The 18,239-nt window shown below is 41.7% G+C and overlaps 1 protein-coding gene across 1 annotated transcript in view; it reads right to left on the bottom strand.

The window, feature by feature from the left end:
• Nucleotides 1-18,239, bottom strand: part of TOX2 (TOX high mobility group box family member 2) — a 244,018-nt gene that overhangs the window by 34,338 nt on the left and 191,441 nt on the right. Inside the window, exon 4 of the mRNA XM_070939940.1 lies at nt 14,119-14,358. Within this exon, the coding sequence (XP_070796041.1) occupies nt 14,119-14,358 (240 nt within the window). The remainder of the gene's footprint in view (nt 1-14,118; nt 14,359-18,239) is intronic.

The raw sequence follows: 18,239 nt of genomic DNA, 5'->3' as shown, positions 1-18,239 counted from the left end.
CCTACTGGTCATCATCCATCCCAATCCAAACCATTCCCAGCTTAATCCCTCCCAGCCCCGACCCTTGGTAAGGTAAAGGACTGACTGCCTCCTCTTGAACTTTCCCTGCCTGTGTATTTCTTCCCACCACTCCCCTTTTGGCTGCTCATCTACCTGCAGTTACCACCTGGCCCCATTGGGATTCTTTTGCTAATGTGTGAAAGACAGCCCCAACTAGAACGGTTTTTCTTTCACACTGGCATAGCTGGGTCCTTCCTTCATGCACCAGGCTTCTTTTGCTGGTGCATGAAAGAAGGTCGTAGCTATGCTGGCAGAAAAGAAGGAACCCCTGGTTAGAAGGGTCCTTTCATGTCAGCATAACCAGGTCTTTTTTCATGAAACAAGATCTTAGTTAGGGCACAAAGAGAAGCTCTGGTTGGCATGCAAATGGACGCCCTAGCTGACCCATGAACAGAGATCCCAAGCCAGCAGTTAGAGATTACAGTTTATATCAGTCCAACTGCACTGGTGCAAAAAAAGATGATATGAAATACATTAGTGATGTGTTGTAAGCAGCGGTGAAATGCATTTACCTTCACTACCGGTTCGGGAGTGTGAGTGTGTGCACCTCTTCTGCACATGTGCAGAGGGTCAAAAATGGGACGTAATGATGCCCCATGGGTGGACGGAGCCTCTCGCCGCCGGCACTACCGGTTCGTGCGATCCGGATAGCTCCGGCTGGATTTCACTGCTGGTTGTAAGGCCTTCAAAAGTATCACGAGAATGAAATGTATTATTTGAAGAATGGTATAAGTAACTTTGGAAAAAAGGCTCGGCATAGCCAGCAGCTGCCTTGCATAGGACCAGACCAGTCAAGAAGCTAAAGATTATCTGGATGTAGCTGGGCCTGCAAAGAGCAGCCAAACAGCAAATGGCTAGAACTGTTTGCTGAGGTGCTGGCATGGCTGGTCATGACATGGAGCTTGAGGTAGCATTCTTTGACAGAAGCATAATGGCACTGGACTGAATAAGAGGCCGAGAGGCAATGGCAGCCAGCTAAAACTGGGCCTCTACTTCAACACTACAGCTATCTCTGAGAAATCCAAACAGGTAAATATGGGGGGAGATAGGCGGGTACGGTTTTAAAACACTCCTATAACTGTATGTGTGGGTGGACAGCTGGTGTGTGTATATGTGTGCATTATAGCAGCCCTAACGTTTGATACCATTTGTTTAGCACCACCATAATTTCAATGGTGTTGAACAAATGGTCATTAATTGAGAACTACTTGTACATTTATTCATATGTATACATGGAAAAGGAACAAACATTTATTTGAATGAAAAACTTAATTTGAATGTTTATGATGAAAGACTTAGAGAACTGGCAGCGGATACAAGGATGATGAGTCTGAATGAGTCACTTTTTGTCAAAAGGGTATTTTGGGAAAAATGAACATAGAAGGAAAGGGAAGAAGAAAGTAGAGCAAGTACAGGAAAATAATGTATATGGCCTGTATGAAAAAGTAGTGGAAAACAGATTAAACTTCCAGAATGAAACAAAGGCAGCATTAAAAAAAGAGATACAGAAACTACTTAGAACTGGGATTTGAAGTCCACATGTATTAAAGTTGCCAACTTTGATAAACACTGCAGTAGAGAGAGGAAATTGAGATCAAATATCCTTTTCTCTTCCAGTACAAACTCCATATCATTTCTTTTTCCCACCATATTCATTCTGGGAGGGAAATGAGATTCTTCTTTATTTCATCCCCTTGAGGTGACTGCTGAAGGAAGGATTTGCAACATTTTCAGGTAACATAAACTAACCCCTATTCTAGGCTCAATGCCAGGGCATGCCTGCTGCCAGTCACTACTATTTCTAATGACATCATCATCATCATCATTATTCAGAATGTTCATCTTGGTCACTTTGTTTTCCTCTCAGTTTAAATGACCATAATATCCACATACTTGTGTGCTTTAGTAATCACTGATAATATTCAGAAGGCTACAGAATTAATCTCATGTAAAAGGACAACATTCTGGTTCCTATTCTACTTAACAAAGAAATTAATGAAGGCAGAAATACTTGAAATTTCATTGCTTCCATGGTGCCAAACTCTTAGAACATGTTCCTGCAGAATTCATAGCTAATTATGGAACATATGAAGCACAATGATGCCAAAAAATTATGAAAATCATTATACATGGATCTATAAGCATACCATTTATAGTCAACACTCTAATCCAAGAGAAAAGGGAACCCTTACAGTAGTCATGTTGGTTACTTTCACTATTATCAGAAAAAACAGATGATAGCCCTTCATTACAAGGACCAGATGCACAAGAATATAAACATCTAGTTTTGTGACTTAGAAATAGCTGCACTGTACTAGAAATGTGAAAGAAATAGAATGTTATCTAGGAATGTGTATTCATCTTAAATGAGTAGAATACTTCCTGCAAAGTGGCATCCATTATTATTTTTAATGCATCTTTGCACAAACTGCAATAGGTGACTATGAATGAGCATAGTTATTACCGTATTTATTGGAGTATAAGACACACCTTTTTCCCCCCTAAAAGGGGGTGAAAATTTAAGTGTGTCTTATCCAACAAATGTAGCCCTGCCCACCCACTGGCCCCCACTTTGGCTTCTGCTTCGCAGCAGTTAGCTCCTTGCAAGCAAACAGCGAGAAAAAACAGCTCCTTTCAGCTTCAGCACAACCTAATTAGCACAAGTTGATTGGATCGGCCTCCCGACTCTCAGCTGATTTGCTCTCAGCTGTTTTGCGCAGGGCTCTGTTGCTTGTTGCAAAGAGGTAAATTGCTGGAGCAGATTTTTTTTTCCTTGTGTTAATCAAGCTATGCTGAAAATTCCGGTGCGTCTTATACTCTGAAAAATATGGTATTTGCACACTTTGTTTTTCCTATTATCATTCACTGGAAGGGAAAGATTTCTATTCATATATGGACTTTTGGCTTTGCAGTATTTATCCTGGCATATTTATCTATTAGTTAGGTTTATATCCTTTCTTCCTTCCCAGAAATCAAGGTTGTACACAAAACACAGCCTCCTTCAGTTTCATTGTGGGTTAGGGTTCTCCTAATTAGTTAGATCCTCCCACAAGGATCTGATACGATATTTTGGGGCTGGGAGAGATAGATTAGCCCATCAACCAGGTCTTTCAAGACTAAAAGTGGACTTGATTATCTGCAATTCTACTTAACCAATTCTACGACACTGGCTTTCAGTTCTGTAAAGCACATTTCTTTCGATATGAAAGGGTGATTTAAGCAATATATGCAAAATGTTAGAATCAGAGAAAACAGAGCTTTTAAGGTAGATTCTGCAGACAGTGGCATGGTACAAAAGCGATGTGATCTGTTTCTGCTTACTGTCATCTGTGAATTCACCCACAAGTTAGGGTTGTGAGAAAGGACGTTGTCTCACCTGAACGTCCATTTTCGATGTGCTGCGACTCCAATCCATGGATGGGTAGCTTCTCCTTTGTTGCTGGGCAGAACTGAGTGCTGATCTCCTTCCTGCAAACTGGCCACGCCCACGCTGTCCAATCAGCTCCAGTCTTTCCTCACGAAGGCGCCAGAACTCAAACTTGAAGAACTCAAACTGGAATAACAAACACAACTGTCACAAATCCAAACATAGCAGAAGCCCAAGGGTGGGTATGGATTGGAGTCGCAGCACATCGAAAATGGACGTTCAGGTGAGACAACGTCCTTTTTCCACTGTGCTGCTCCTCCAATCCATGGATGGGATGTACCCAAGTTCACTGCTCAGGGAGGGGGCTGTCTGCTCTCAGAGTCCTGGGCTGTGGCCACCTGTTGTAAAACCCTGCGGCCAAAGGAAGCTTCGGCAGAAGCATACGAATCGATCTTATAATGCCGAATAAACGATGAAGCAGAAGCCCATGAGGCCGCACGGCAAATGTCCAGAACTGAAGCCTGCGTAGTCCAAGCCGCCATGGCGGCAGCACTCCTGGTAGAATGAGCATAAATATGCGGAGGACGAGGCCGTTTCTGAACATCGTAGGCGGTCGCTATGCAGGCTTTGATCCAAAGAGCCAACGTGGCCGTTGATACCTTCCGCCCCATAGAAGCAGGGAGAAAGGAAACAAACAGAGCTTCGGTTTGTCTAAAGGACTCTGTCCTTCTGATATATCGACGAAGGGCCCGACGAACGTCCAGGGTATGCCATAAAGTCTCAGATGGATGGAGAGGATTCGGGCAAAAGTCTGGTAATATCACCTCCTGGGTTCTGTGAAAGAGGGAATTAACTTTTGGTAAGAACGTCGGATCTAACCTCAGGACGACCCTGTCGCTATGAAAGGTACAGAGCTCTTTGCATATGGAGAGAGCTGTGAGTTCTGACACCCGACGCGCGGATGTGATAGCTAACAGAAATGCAACCTTAAAGGTCAGAAATTTTAGAGAAACCGAGGCCAAAGGTTCAAATGGTGCCGAAGTCAGAGCTTTAAGCACTAACGGCAGATCCCATGACGGGTATCTATGTACTACCGGTGGAGAGATGTTGGTGGCACTGTGTAGGAATGCCCGAATTCTGGGATTCAGTGAAAGCGTGCGGTGACTTTCACAAGAGATGACCGTGGACAGAGCTGCCACCTGGCGTCTCAATGTCGCTGGGGCAAGACCTTTAGTAAGACCATCATGTAAAAAGTCCAACACATCAGGAATATCCGGAGAGGTCGGGTCCACATGGTGTGCTAAGCACCAAGATGTAAAGGCCTGCCACGATGCTTCATATATTAGTGTCGTGGAGGGACGCCTGACTGATTGAATTACAGAGATGACCCCAACGGAAAGTCTGTCCTTCTGTAATTGGAGCCGCTCAAACGCCAGGCGGTTAATCGGAGCCACAGCGGGTCTGGGTGGACGATGACCCCCTGGGTTAATAAGTCTGGACGGAGAGGTAACGTCCAAGGTGGAACAATGGAGAGCTCTAGAAGATCCGCGTACCAGGGTCTCCGAGGCCATCGCGGGGCTATCAACAACAGCTCTGCACCCTCCTGGATCAGCTTCCGAATCAAGCGAGGGATCAAGGGAATCGGGGGGAAGGCGTAAAGAAGTCCGGTGGGCCAAGGACAACGTAGTGCATCGGTGCCTTCTGCTCTTGCGTCTGGGTAACGTGAGTAGAAGCGGGGCAGTTGAGCGTTCCGAGCTGTGGCAAACATGTCCACCTGAGGCTGACCGAACTCGTTTGTCAACTGTTCGAAGACCGCCTGGTTCAGGGTCCACTCCGCCGGATCGATGGTCTCCCGGCTGAGCCAATCTGCCGTCACATTGGAATGACCCGAAATGTGGTCTGCTATCAGAGATGCCGTGTGGAGTTCCGCCCAGGCCAACAGTCTTTCGGACTCCATCATCAAGGCCTTGGAACGTGTGCCCCCTTCTCGATTTATGTGTGCCTTGGTGGTAATGTTGTCCGTACGGACCAGCACATGTTGCCCCCTGAGGACGTGACGGAAGTGAAGCAGAGCGAAGCGAACAGCCCTCAACTCCAGCCAATTGATGCTGTTCGTCCGCTCCGCCTGGGACCACTGACCTTGTACCACCGCTTCCTGCAGATGAGCACCCCAACCTTGGAGACTGGCGTCGGAAGTTAGGACCAGTCGACTGGGCTCGAGGAACAGACATCCCTTCTGGACTGCCGATGACTTCCACCACCGAAGAGACAGCCGAACCTGTGGGGGCAAAATAATCGGGTAGTTGGTAGTGCTGCGGCCCTGTTTCTGGAAGGGAAGTAGCAGCCATTGCAGAGGACGGGCATGCCTGCGGGCCCACGGGACGATGGATATGCAGGACACCATCTTCCCTAACAGTTGAGATAGCAGGAGAAGTGGTACTTTTCTCTGATCCTGTATTTGTCCCACCATCGCCCTGAGGTCCTGAATGCGAGCTGGGGACAGGAACACCTGGCCCAGTTGTGAATCGATCACCGCCCCCAAGTGTTGTAGGCAGGTGGTCGGGTACAGGTGACTCTTTTGACGGTTGATGGAAAAACCGTGGGCTTGGAAAATTTGTAACACCAACTCCATGTCCTTCCTTGCCTGAGCGGGAGACGTCGACATGACAATAATATCGTCCAGATAACACATTAGACGGATTGCGTGAATCCTGACAGCCGCCGCCACCACCTCTACCAGCTTGGTAAAAGTCCTGGGTGCCGATGATAACCCGAAGGGCATCGCCCGATATTGATAGTGGTTGTTGTTGTAGGCGAACCGCAGGTAACGGCGGTGGGCAGGGTGAATTGGTACATGTAAGTAGGCCTCGCGTAAGTCCACAGATTGTAGAAGGTCGTTGGATCTGACAGCCGCCAAAATTGAGCGAAGTGACTGCATCTTGAACCTGCGATACCGAACGTACCGGTTGAGACTTTTCAGGTTCAAGATGGCTCTGTGACCCCCCAATGACTTGGGCACCAGAAATAAGGAAGTGTAAAATCCAGTGCCTTCCTGTCCCTGGGGCACCGGCTCTATCGCCTTGATCGAAAGGAGATGCGATATTTCGGTGTCCAAGAGGGACCTTTTCCGATGACACAGAGGAATGGGACAGCTGCGAAATCTGTTGGGCGGCATGGAGTGGAATTCGATGTGCAGGCCTTGCTGAATCGTATGGCGGATCCAAGCATCCGTTGTCGAGAGGTCCCATTGGAGGTGGAAGTGCTGGAGTCTCCCCCCAATAGGACCCAACTCGGCGGCGTCACTTGCCCCTGCGGGCTGGACGGTAACTGGAGCCTCGGAAGGGGCGCTTCGATTGGAACTGGCCCCTGGAGCGGTCACGGAAAGGTTGTCTGTCTGAGGACCTGTCCGAAGGCTGGGAATAGGAACGATGGAAGTAGGTTCCGCCCGACCCCGAATAGGCCCGAAAGGGCTGGCGCTGAGAGTAAGGGGTGTATCTCCTCTCAGGTCGACGAAAGGAGGACGGAAGGACTTTGCGCTTGTCCTTGTCTTCTATTAAGATTGGCTCAAGTGCGGCACCAAATAGAGAAGGAGCGGAGTATGGAGCTGAAGCCAACTTCCACTTGGCCCTGGCGTCCGCCTTCCAGTTACGGAGCCAAAATAAACGGTGATTTGTTACAGAGGCTGCCATGGATCTGGAAGCAAACTTGGCCGCTGTGAGCGACGCGTCGGCCGAATATTCAGTCGCAGCCACCAACTTATTAATGTCCTGATGTAGCCGGGTGTCATCAGGTGGCAATCTCTCCTGTAATTGTCTGAGCCAGATAAGAGCAGCTCGGTTGAAAAAAGAAGTCGCTGTGGCCGCCCTTATAGCCCAAGCCGCCGCTTGGTGCGCTTTTCGGAAGCCAAGCTCCATCCTACGGTCCTCAGCTTTTAGGCCATCGACTACGTCTGATGTCAGCAGAGAAGACGTGGATAAACTTGCCACCGGAGGATCAACGGAAGGTAGGGCCAAAGTATCCTCCAGTTCCTTCGCTGAAGCGTAAAGTCGTTTGTCTATGCCACTGGGAGAAGACAAGGAACCTGGTTGACCGAAAGCAGAATTTATGACGTTAGAGAATAATGGAGGGCAAAGTATGACCTCCTGATCCGGCTTCGAAACATGAAAGAGAGCATCATGTGGCGCTGCAGATGATTGAGAAGTATCTCCCAATTGAGCTTCAGAAACGCCAAACTTGGTGGTCAGTTTGGCCTTGTGCAAGAGTGATTTAAATACTGAAGGACGGAAAAGGGTGGTAAATACGGGTTTATCCGGCAGAAGGCCTTCGTCCTCAGAAAATTCAACATCCTCAGGACAAATCTCGCCCGACTCGAATTCCTCAGAAGAGCCGTCGTCTGTTTGTTGATTCGCATGTCGCGTAGGTTTAGAATCAGCTCGAACTGGAACAGGTGGAGCGATAGAGGGAAGATTAGAGCCCACTGCTCCTTGCTGTATGCCAGCCGCCAGGATCTTAGCTAGCGCATCCGACAAGGCTGCCTGAAAATTAACAGGATTGTCCGACAGTTCCGGTCGAAGGCCAGCCGCTGTTGGAGTAAAGGTTGCTTCAGGTAAGCGTCTCTGAGAGCCACCTAGGATAGACTGGCCTGACACATCAGGCAGCGACATTGAAACGCCCCTAGAGAGGCGAAGACTGGCAGAGGTGTGTAAGTCTCTATCGCCTGAAGAAGAGCCGGAATGCAAGGGTCTGGTACGGCCTGCACTTTCATCTGCAATCGAGGCCTGCTCCTGGACTGACGACTGCTGTCTGGCTCTCTCGAACTGTCTTTCTAAAGCCTGGTGTCTGCGCTGTTCTGCTTTGTTAGGCCCAGGTTGTGCGTGATGTTTCCGTTGTTTGGTCTTGGTTCTCTTTGTCCGAGCCTGTTCCTGAGGCCGCGGAGGAGAGCAATCCAGGTCAGAATCAGAAGATAGAGGAACATACGCCATCTTGATGGTGTGAGCCAAGGAGACAATACTGTTCCTGGACTAGTTGTTAGGGGTCAATGGGAAATGCGCCCCTTATGTATAACACAATGGACTCAGAAGACGCTGAGCTCCAATAGCAAAGGGAGTAGGCCTTAATTTAAAGCGTAGCAGAAAGGAAAACGCCCCCTGCAAAGCCACTGGAATGTGGGTCCAAGGCCCAGAAGCCGCTGAGCTCAAGCCCTTATAATAATGTCCACCACCGAATGGGAAATGGATCCTGTGCAGAGTGATCCCAGGCCGATGATAAGAGCACTACACCAATTGGATGAAATGGCCTCCAAAATGGCCGTCTTCCGTGTCCCAAAATGGCGGCCGTCACAGGGAGCGCGGCTCTGGCGGGAAGGGTAATGAAGCCAACGATGCGTATAGCGCCTCACAGCAGGTCGCTCCTCACACCGGCCAAATTAAAGGCGTCCGGGACTATTCCCAACTGCCGCCACGCCAGCCTTACCGCCCCGATGAAATTGGCGATCTCCACGTGGATCCGCCCAGCTGGGTCGGATCCGAAGTTCCGCAAGCTGAGGAGAAGCGGCAGGAACTGCCGTTTGAATTTCTGAGCTCGCTCACGCCCAGGCTGCCTCAGGATGATAAAACGCGGCTCCGCTCAACCGCGAGCAACAATTTCGCACGAATCCGCCCGGCCGGGTCGGATTCGGAAGGCAGCAAGCCGAATGAAGCCGGCGTGGGCTGCGGCTTGGCGCCCCAAGCTCGCACGCGCCCAGCAGTCTCGGAAATTTAGTTTAGAATCCAATAAGGAAGTAAATGAAATAAAATGAAATAAATAGAAAAAATTGGAGGGAAGGAGACAAAAATAATAAACAAGGAATAGTTAAATTCAACGGAGCACTCAGAATTGCTAGTTCTCACAGCAACTGAGTGAGAAAGACTGGAGCTGATTGGACAGCGTGGGCGTGGCCAGTTTGCAGGAAGGAGATCAGCACTCAGTTCTGCCCAGCAACAAAGGAGAAGCTACCCATCCATGGATTGGAGGAGCAGCACAGTGGAAAAAATAAAGACGTTATAGTCATTATAGACATGTGAATTCTGCTTGTAAACTCCACTATATATTAGCCAATACCAATTTGCTGTAGCAAAAAAAAGGGCGGAGGGGGGATAAACCACAGAGAATTTACCAGGACCCTGGATGTTTTTCTACTTTACTTTTTTCTATTCTAACTCGTCATAATAACAATAGCTCTTATTGTGACTAGCTGGAGTAGAAACAAATCAAGTTTCTTCTTCCATCCTCATTTCATTTTTCTTTTTTACTATGTGCTTTAAAGTATGTGCAAGAATTGTCTTGTTTTCACTGATCATACATAAATTGTTCTGGATATCTTTTCACCAGAAAAATGAGATAAATAGGTTATGTGAAAAATATAGCATCATAGTAAATCTAAAGATCAAAAGAGATTTATATTATTTCTAGAGAAACAGATTAGTATTCCTGCAATATAGGGCAGGTGTCAACTCTTAAAGTGCATTTTTGCAAATTTTGTCAAGTCAAAAGATTCCTTGTCAGATTTTAGTTTTGATTATATGAAAGGGTTGTGAGAATGAATAAGATTAATTCTACCCTTTTGATAATTTCCTGCGTAGTGGAAATACTCCTAACTGACATACATTGAGAATAAGGAAGATGACCTTGATGGAGATAAGCAGGAACTGTTATCTAGGCAAAAGGGGCTGAAGCATTTTTAAAATCCACAATAAAAAAACATTCAGAAGCAACTCAGGCAGATGTTCCCCTAATTCAATGAACTATAAGGAGGAGAAGGAGGCACAGCACAATCAGATTTCCAAGATTCTGTTACTGTAGCCAATCACAATAAAAGAAGCCTTCCAGTGAATCTGATTTATGAGTTTGGTCTACCTAGTGCAGGTGAAACATATAATCAGCTTTCCATAAAAGCTTTCAAATGTGGGGTTGGGAATTCTGGTCAGTTAGGGATCAGTCCCATACTTATTTTCCTTAAGTGTCACTGATCATGATTCCTAGTAATCACATAGACAAATTATTACCTGTGTGAAGTGATCTGACCTACTAACAACAAAATAATTTACTTGAACCTATTTATCTACCTTATCTGCAGTTTTCTTCTCTCAATCTTCTCTAACAGTTTTTTATTTTCCTTTTGTTTCTCATCTATTATCCACTTACACACATGCCCGAAGACTGTGAATTTTTAATAGTTGTCTATTACCTTAAGGAAGCAATTCATTCATGATTGATTCTCCCTGCAGTCCATGGTACTCTTTGAAACCATTTCCAAATCCATAATTCAAACAAGTGTATCTTTCTTTTCTTAGTCTTTCTTAATGACAAAGGTTCACAGCCATACAATTACCTTCACTATTTTTTTTTTTGTTTCATAGAAATATCTTTATGCTTCATTATTGTGTGGAAAATATGTTACTACTTTTCTTCTTTGGAGTATCCTATTTAGCATTGTGATACCCTGTCTGTATGTATATATTCTTGAACCCATACACATAACATAAATCTTATCCCTATTTACATTTAAGCAGACTCTATGCTGGATTTCAACTACTGCCAGCATCTAGTTAGCTTCAAGGAGACAAAGCAAAACTAGCAATTCCTGAAATGTCTTCTCTTCCTTATTCTCAAATGAAAGGCTAATGTTAGCTATTGATATCTTTGCTCTGAAGATGCTCAAGCTACAGTATTTGAATGTAGACATTATCCAAAGTGTAGAAGTGAAATAAAAATCAATAAACCAAAGAAACATAGCAAATAAGAAAACAGTGAATATAGATAAATTTAGTGTACACAAACACTGTTCATTACACTTGCACATATATTTGTTCTATCATGTCCATATACAATTAGACCACCCAGAAATGCTTTGAGTTCTTTAAACTTCTTACCTCTACTACTGTATTTTTAAGATTTTCAGATTTCATCCAACCATGGCTTTCTTGGACTTCCCTTGGCCCATTCATTCTTCCTTCATTTAATTCTTTTGCAACTTGATTGTTTCAAGTTGCAAAGATTCATTGTTTCAATATAACCAACCCAACCCACTTATTGCTTAGCGCATTGTAAGCCGCCCTGAGTCTCCGGAGAAGGGCGGCATATAAATCAAATAAAAAAAAAAACAACCAATGTCCCTTTTGATACATCACAAAGTCCACATTTATTTCCCACTCATTTCTTTATTCACTTTTTTACTTTACCTCTTCTTTTTAAATTATTTTTTTAATGTTTTATTATTCCTATAAGTAACAAATCCTGTCATAAAACAAATCACCCAGCCATACTAGGTTAATATGTGTCCAGGAACACCACACTTATAGGTGTATTATTTTTCAATATTCTTTCAATATTTTTATTTTCTTTTTACTGGATACTAACAAATGCAGCATAATTTTAGCATAATTATTTTCATTCTATTTCAGGCAACTCTACACACACACACACACACACTATACAGTATATAAAGCTGTATATACAGTATATACAGTAAAGCTCAGTATATACAGAGCTTCTCATCACATTTGTTTCCTTAATTAGTTCTTTAAGTGTTTCATCATAAATAAACCAAACATACTTTTACATTTATATTTTCCTCTCTTATATGTATATATGAATAGATACTGTATGCTTAAATCATCTTTTTCAAAAGAAAAATCTAAGCCAATAAACAATTAAACAATTACAGTTCCTAGGTTTTTGAGTGGTTCATTATTTTTGGGTATACTTTTGCCTCAGTCCCAGCCATCTAGTCATGTTATCTGACGAAATAATTTTCCCTTGAAGCACATTCATTCAGGATGTTGCATAATTTTTCCTAAAACCAATTACTGCTTATTCTATTTTTCTCATTAACTGGTTGTATAACATGCAACCTTCATCAGTTTATGAATTCTTATTTTCAGCTATATCCACAACAGTCTACATAACATCAGTTCTGTTGCCAAACATACGGTACAGCTTTTTCAAATTAAACCTATACCTTCCCCTTTTGTTATTATTCATCATTTCACTACACAACATCATACAAACATTATTCAATCTATTACAATTTTACCCTTTGTCCTGATTTCTGACACATAATACAGCTATGTTCTTTCTATTTCATTTCATTATGCTCTTTATCACTTATCACACTAATATACCAACCTGCTGTTTTCCACACACTATCATTATCATGAAATGAGCATCATGAGATATTAACCTGAACTTCCCATCGTTTTTAATAAGATAGAGATAATGTAGACCAACTTAACTATTTTAATCATATCATGAAACATACACATTTCTCTTCTAATGGTAAAGATGATACTGGCAGAGTTTGCATACTGTTCAACAAACACAAGCAAAGCCCAGTTTTACTCCAACCATGCTCATGCTCAACATGTTATGATCTTTCATAGAGACAACATTTCAAGCCAAGACTGTCACATGCCACCAATTAGGAAATACATATAGCATACAAATATATATATTCAGGACACCACTTGCTACATAGTTTATGGTAATTTCAAAATATGTTAGCAAACAACCAGTTTGGCTCAGGCACTGAAGAGAGAGAGAAGGAATGGCAGAAAACATGGTAAAAAGAAGGATAGCAGAAAGAAAAGAATAGCCTCTGCCTGCCACCAGCCATTAATATATTATCTCCAATGAGGTGTAGATCTCAAAACAGTTGGCCCAGGATGACTGATCACTTGAGGGAGAAGGAAGATTCCCCCACCCCTCTCATGCTCCCCTCCTCTGAACCAGTAGATCTACCAGTCATGTTCTCATGGCTAGCTCATCTTGGTATGAGCTTCAGGAGGAGGTTCTCCAGTTGGTGAAACATAAAACGTCTGCCTCTCCTTCACAGTGTAGAGTCTTCATCCTTTAAAAAAATGCTACAGCTACTCTGCTATGACTTGTGTTTTAAAAAAATGATAGGTAATATGTAAATTTATTTAGCAAGGCTTTATTTTCAAAGACAAAATAAATATGAATATTCATTTAACAAGACATCCAGTATAAAAACACATTTCTTCCTACAAATTGCTATGTTAACATGCAAACATTCTTTACATCCTTACAACATATTCAGCATATATTTATCACTAACAAAGCAAAATCATCTGCTTTAAATAACTTATAATTTATTATGTCTTAAAAATCCCTCCTATCTAGGTTTAAGTACAGCGAAAACATTTTCTGTTATTTCGTTCTGATAATGACCTGGCAAGCTATTTAATTAAAATCCCAGCTGAATATTTATGCTTTCCTATTTTCATTCTCCAAATATGAAATTTTTGCCTCTACAAAAAAAAACATTTTCAGCTGTGGAATTGAATGCTTGTAGGTGATAAATCATACTTTTTTATTTCAGAATCTTAACCTGGAAGGGTAGTACAAAATGATATACTTAGCATTTTTATCAAGATGGAAAATATTTAGGAAGAAAAATCTCTTTCAGATATAATTTGTACACCAATTTGTAATCCTGATATCTATTCCAATTCTTTTGCTAAGAAATGTTTTTTTCAGATGGGTTTAAACAAAGTTATTCTCTTTCTTTGTATGTATCTCTCTTGGAAAGGCTGAATGCCTTTGTTCTAGGTGCAGTTCATTATTTCTGCCATTGTAGGTTGCCTGCCACTGTCTGTCTCTATGTCTGTCAAAACAGGCATGGCTGCACGTACCTTATAATGTGATTCTGTCTCCTCTTCCTGAGTAGAACTGGAGGGAGATGGTGTAGCAGATTTGCTTCCAGGGGGTGATGGGGAACCATGTGTAACACCACTCCTCAAACCCATCTGAGAAATCAGCTGTGACTGGCTGAGGGCACTCATGTGACTGGTTAACATCCCTGGTCGATTGATCAGGGGAACTTGATGGTTGGACTCATAGGACGTAGCATCTGAGTGGACCATCTCCTGGATCTGAGTTAGGAGAATATTACTTTTAAATTAAATTGTATTTATTATCTTATCAAAATTATATGATGATACAAGTTGGGCATGGTTGTTACCAAGGTATCAATTGCTTTTGGAAAAAACTAAAGTTCCATGCTGGGAAAAAAAAATCACCCTTAATTTGTAACGTAACTGTTTCCATCATATTAAACACTTCTATGTTAGCTTTATTTTTACCTTGCAGAATATTCAGCAATGTGTTTTTATATAAAATTGTACTATATTTTTAATATTAATTTATTGCTGAACATTTTCTCATGTGCTAACACTCTCCTACAGGTAATCCTTGGCAAATTAAGGCATCCCTTGAATTCAAATGCCATATGCCTTACAGCAGAGCTGTTATAATGGGCTAACACTATAATCCTGTGCTAATCTGACATTAATCAGCAGTATTAGCAGTTATTTTGAACTAGGTCATGTGGTATTCTGACTCCCAAATATCAGAGTTTGGAAGTAGGAAATGGGGGAGATCTCATTGCAACATGCAGTGGATTTGCTAGTTATATTTTGCTTTTCAGTAAAGTTTGCATACTTTACTGTATTTTTCAGCAAGACAGCCCTATTTTCATGATCAAAAAAGAAAGTCATAAAATGTTATCATATGATGGAAACAACAATGAAGAGATTAATTCTTGAATAATTAGCCATATATGAACAGATGGAAGCTACAAATCTGTGTCAAAAAAATATACAATATTTTACAGTAATAGTTATAAGAAGAACAGGTGGTAGTCATGGCTAGGAGGTCCTTAACGTAACTTCATCTTGTGTGCCAGTTGTACCCTTTCCTGGATCATCAGATCCTGTTCACTGCCACTTATGCCCTGGTCATCTCCCAGTTGGATTACTGCAACATGCTCTACATGGAGGTATCCTTGAAGAATATTTGGAAACTACAATTGGTAAAGAATCAGCGATGTGGATTGTTCTGGGGGGCCCTTGAGTGGTGTATGTGATGCCACTGTTATGCGAACTGCACTGGTTGTCAGTTTGCTTCTGGGTCTAATCCGAGGTATTGGTCATTACCTTATGGCAAGGAATCCAAGAATCGCTTTATCCCATTGGGATTAACCCACCCCGCTTATTCCAGGGGAAAAGGCCTACTTCAGATCCAGAATTGCAAGTGTGCATGGACAAGCTTGGAATTTTGTTAATAACAGTACCAGCAGATCTGAAAGGTAGACACATTTTATTTTTGCTTCGTTTTAATAATTAATGTTTTCCCTTTGCTTTGTTTTTTTAAAAACCTCTCAATCTATTTTTATTTTTCCACTTATCAACTATTTTCCTTTTATACTTTGACATGATGCTTTTTGTTGTTGTTTATAATTTTTTTATCTCAAGGTCTTCTGAAATTACGTCAGTCTTGGTTCAGACTGCTCTCAAATCATTGATAGCTGACTCATTGCTAAGTTCAAGAATTCCTGTCCTTGTCTCCTTGATCATTATGTTTTGGCTGAAATTACTGAGCAATCTTTTATTTGACTCCCTTCTTTCCCAAGCTTCTTTGATTTTGTTTTAGGTTTTCTAATTGTTAATTTAGCCTCTCATTTAAAATTTCTACGGAGAAAAAGTCTTCCTCTGCTTTCCCTTTTTTGTTGTTGGAAGGTCACTTAAGGAATTTTTTTTTTCTAAATGCTTTTGGATCTGTCCACCAAATCCATGACTTTAAGTATTAAAATATTTTTAAAAACCCAGATAAAACACTAAAGACAAAATATATTTGAATAAGAGCTTTTGGATTCTAACAAGTGTCTCCAGAAAAGTTGTTTTTGTTCAGTCTTTCTTTCTATTACCTGCTTGCAATTTCTCAAATTTGATCAGTCCTGAAAAATGCAACATTCAAAAACCAAACTCATCAGCTTTCTTCATAACTCCTCATCTCTACTGGTGAACAGTACTGCCACCCGCCTGTTTCAATTTTCATGGATACTTAGCTATATACATGACATTTTCCCTTTGCACTTTATTTTTATTTATCTTTTATTATTTCCCACTAATTACTGCAATCTATTATTCTCTGGCCTTTTAAGGACACATTGGCCTATCTTCATTGATTTGTTCATTTATGTTGCTCCTTAATTTGTTTTTCAGATCCAGCATAAACTTATCTCTGAAGTCCATCAAGAACTTCTATAATTTTCTGCTCTTATATATCCCTTATGATAACTTTACTATTTTCCTACCTAGTGCTCCTATGTATGGAGCTGCCATTTCAAAAACCATTCAATTCTATTGGTTTCCTCAAATCTATTTTCTTAAAATTCTTGGTATTTCTCTTAAAAAGTGTGTTGTATTTCTCTTCTAGTGTGTGCTGAAACTGTTTTCATTCATTATTGCATTTCAAGCCCATGGTAATGTAGTCAGTAATTGTTAAGGATATTGTTGAGTGACACCCGAAGTTGTGGCTTATAAAGCAGAGTACTGTTAGAGTTTTACGCATGGAAATGGTTTGAGAGTAATTGTGAACATACAGACAAACTGGGTTTATAGTATTTTACTTTTAAGGAAAAGCAAATTCATAGTCCTTTAACAATCCAAGTCTTAGCCATATAAAGTGCAATATAAAATCAATCCAGGGATATAAAATCTTCTTGCCAGTTTGTAGAAAAATACAAGGAACAATCAGGAACAATATAAAAACAGTTCAATAAATATCAGAAAGCAGTAAATAAATAATCATGATCAAATAGGCACCTAGAATGTTGTTGTATTATAAACTTTTCACAAGGCTGCTCTTCACCTGAATCTTTATCTATTTATGTGCTTCAGGAGTTAAATTTAGTTATGCAGCATTATTGTAGCTATGCATAGAACCTTCACATTCAGAGACTATTTACTCTTAAAGGCTAGATATAAGGGGTAAACCAAGTCCCTTTCCACAAGCAAGGTTTGGGATTTGGGTAGATCTCAAGAAGCTGAGCCCGTTAACTATTAGTTTGATCCTGTTATAGGTGGTATTCAACCTCATCCTGCTTTCCTGTTTCTAGAATCAAAATGCTGTGGTGCCTTACCACCCATTTTTCCCAGCATAGGACATAAAAGGAAAAGCACTAGCACTAGCACGGTGGTAAAAATGAGAGCAGAAGTTTTGAGGGGTGACTCCAGTATGGCTTTGCAGAAGGGTCCAAATAGTCACCATCTTATGCTTTTTTCATTGGGGATACCTAGTCATCCATGCTAAGGACGGGGTTAGTAGAATATCAAACCTAAATAGGATAACAATTTTTAAAAATACTTTACATAAGGAACACAACACTAATGTTAATGAAAATTGATAATAGTGAATTAGGGAAGTAAAAAAAGTTATTTCTGCAATATCCAAAGAACAAAATGTGACCTCCAACAAAGCCCACAAGAGTCTATTGTTAATTAGTTCTCCTTCAATAAGAGACAAGATGCTCAGAAATAGTGGCTTATCACTTTCATTCTGCTATAACTGCTAACATAAAAAAGGGGGGGGAGACTTGTTAATAAAAAGGCCAGAGCACTGAAATACAACTGCTCCTTCGCTTGTTTTGGAAATAAAATTAATCCAGATACTTAGATACTTAGGTACTATCAATTGAGACCCAGTGGAAACCAGCAGGAGAGAAATCAAATATGTCTTAAGCTTTTGCCAGACTCTCCCCTCCCACTTTTTATATTAATCTGATTAATGTTAACATGACTTTAAAGACTCAGGGCTTTATTTATTAACAATTTTCATTTCCAATAAGCCCACTGAGGTGCAATCTCTCATTAGCAGAGGACTCCTGCCAACTCCATTAGCAGCTCATAAAGTAAGAAATGTAGGGAAGAACTGGAAGGGCTCTGTAGGCTTCAGCAGAAATAAATCCAAATGC

Source organism: Pituophis catenifer, unplaced genomic scaffold, assembly GCF_029215685.1.
Source record: "Pituophis catenifer annectens isolate HBS135680 unplaced genomic scaffold, rPitCat1.0.hap2 SCAF_3, whole genome shotgun sequence".
NCBI classification, from domain to species: domain Eukaryota; kingdom Metazoa; phylum Chordata; class Lepidosauria; order Squamata; family Colubridae; genus Pituophis; species Pituophis catenifer.
The sequence above is the reverse complement of the archived record's forward strand: the minus strand, read 5'-3'. Positions and strand labels throughout refer to the sequence as shown.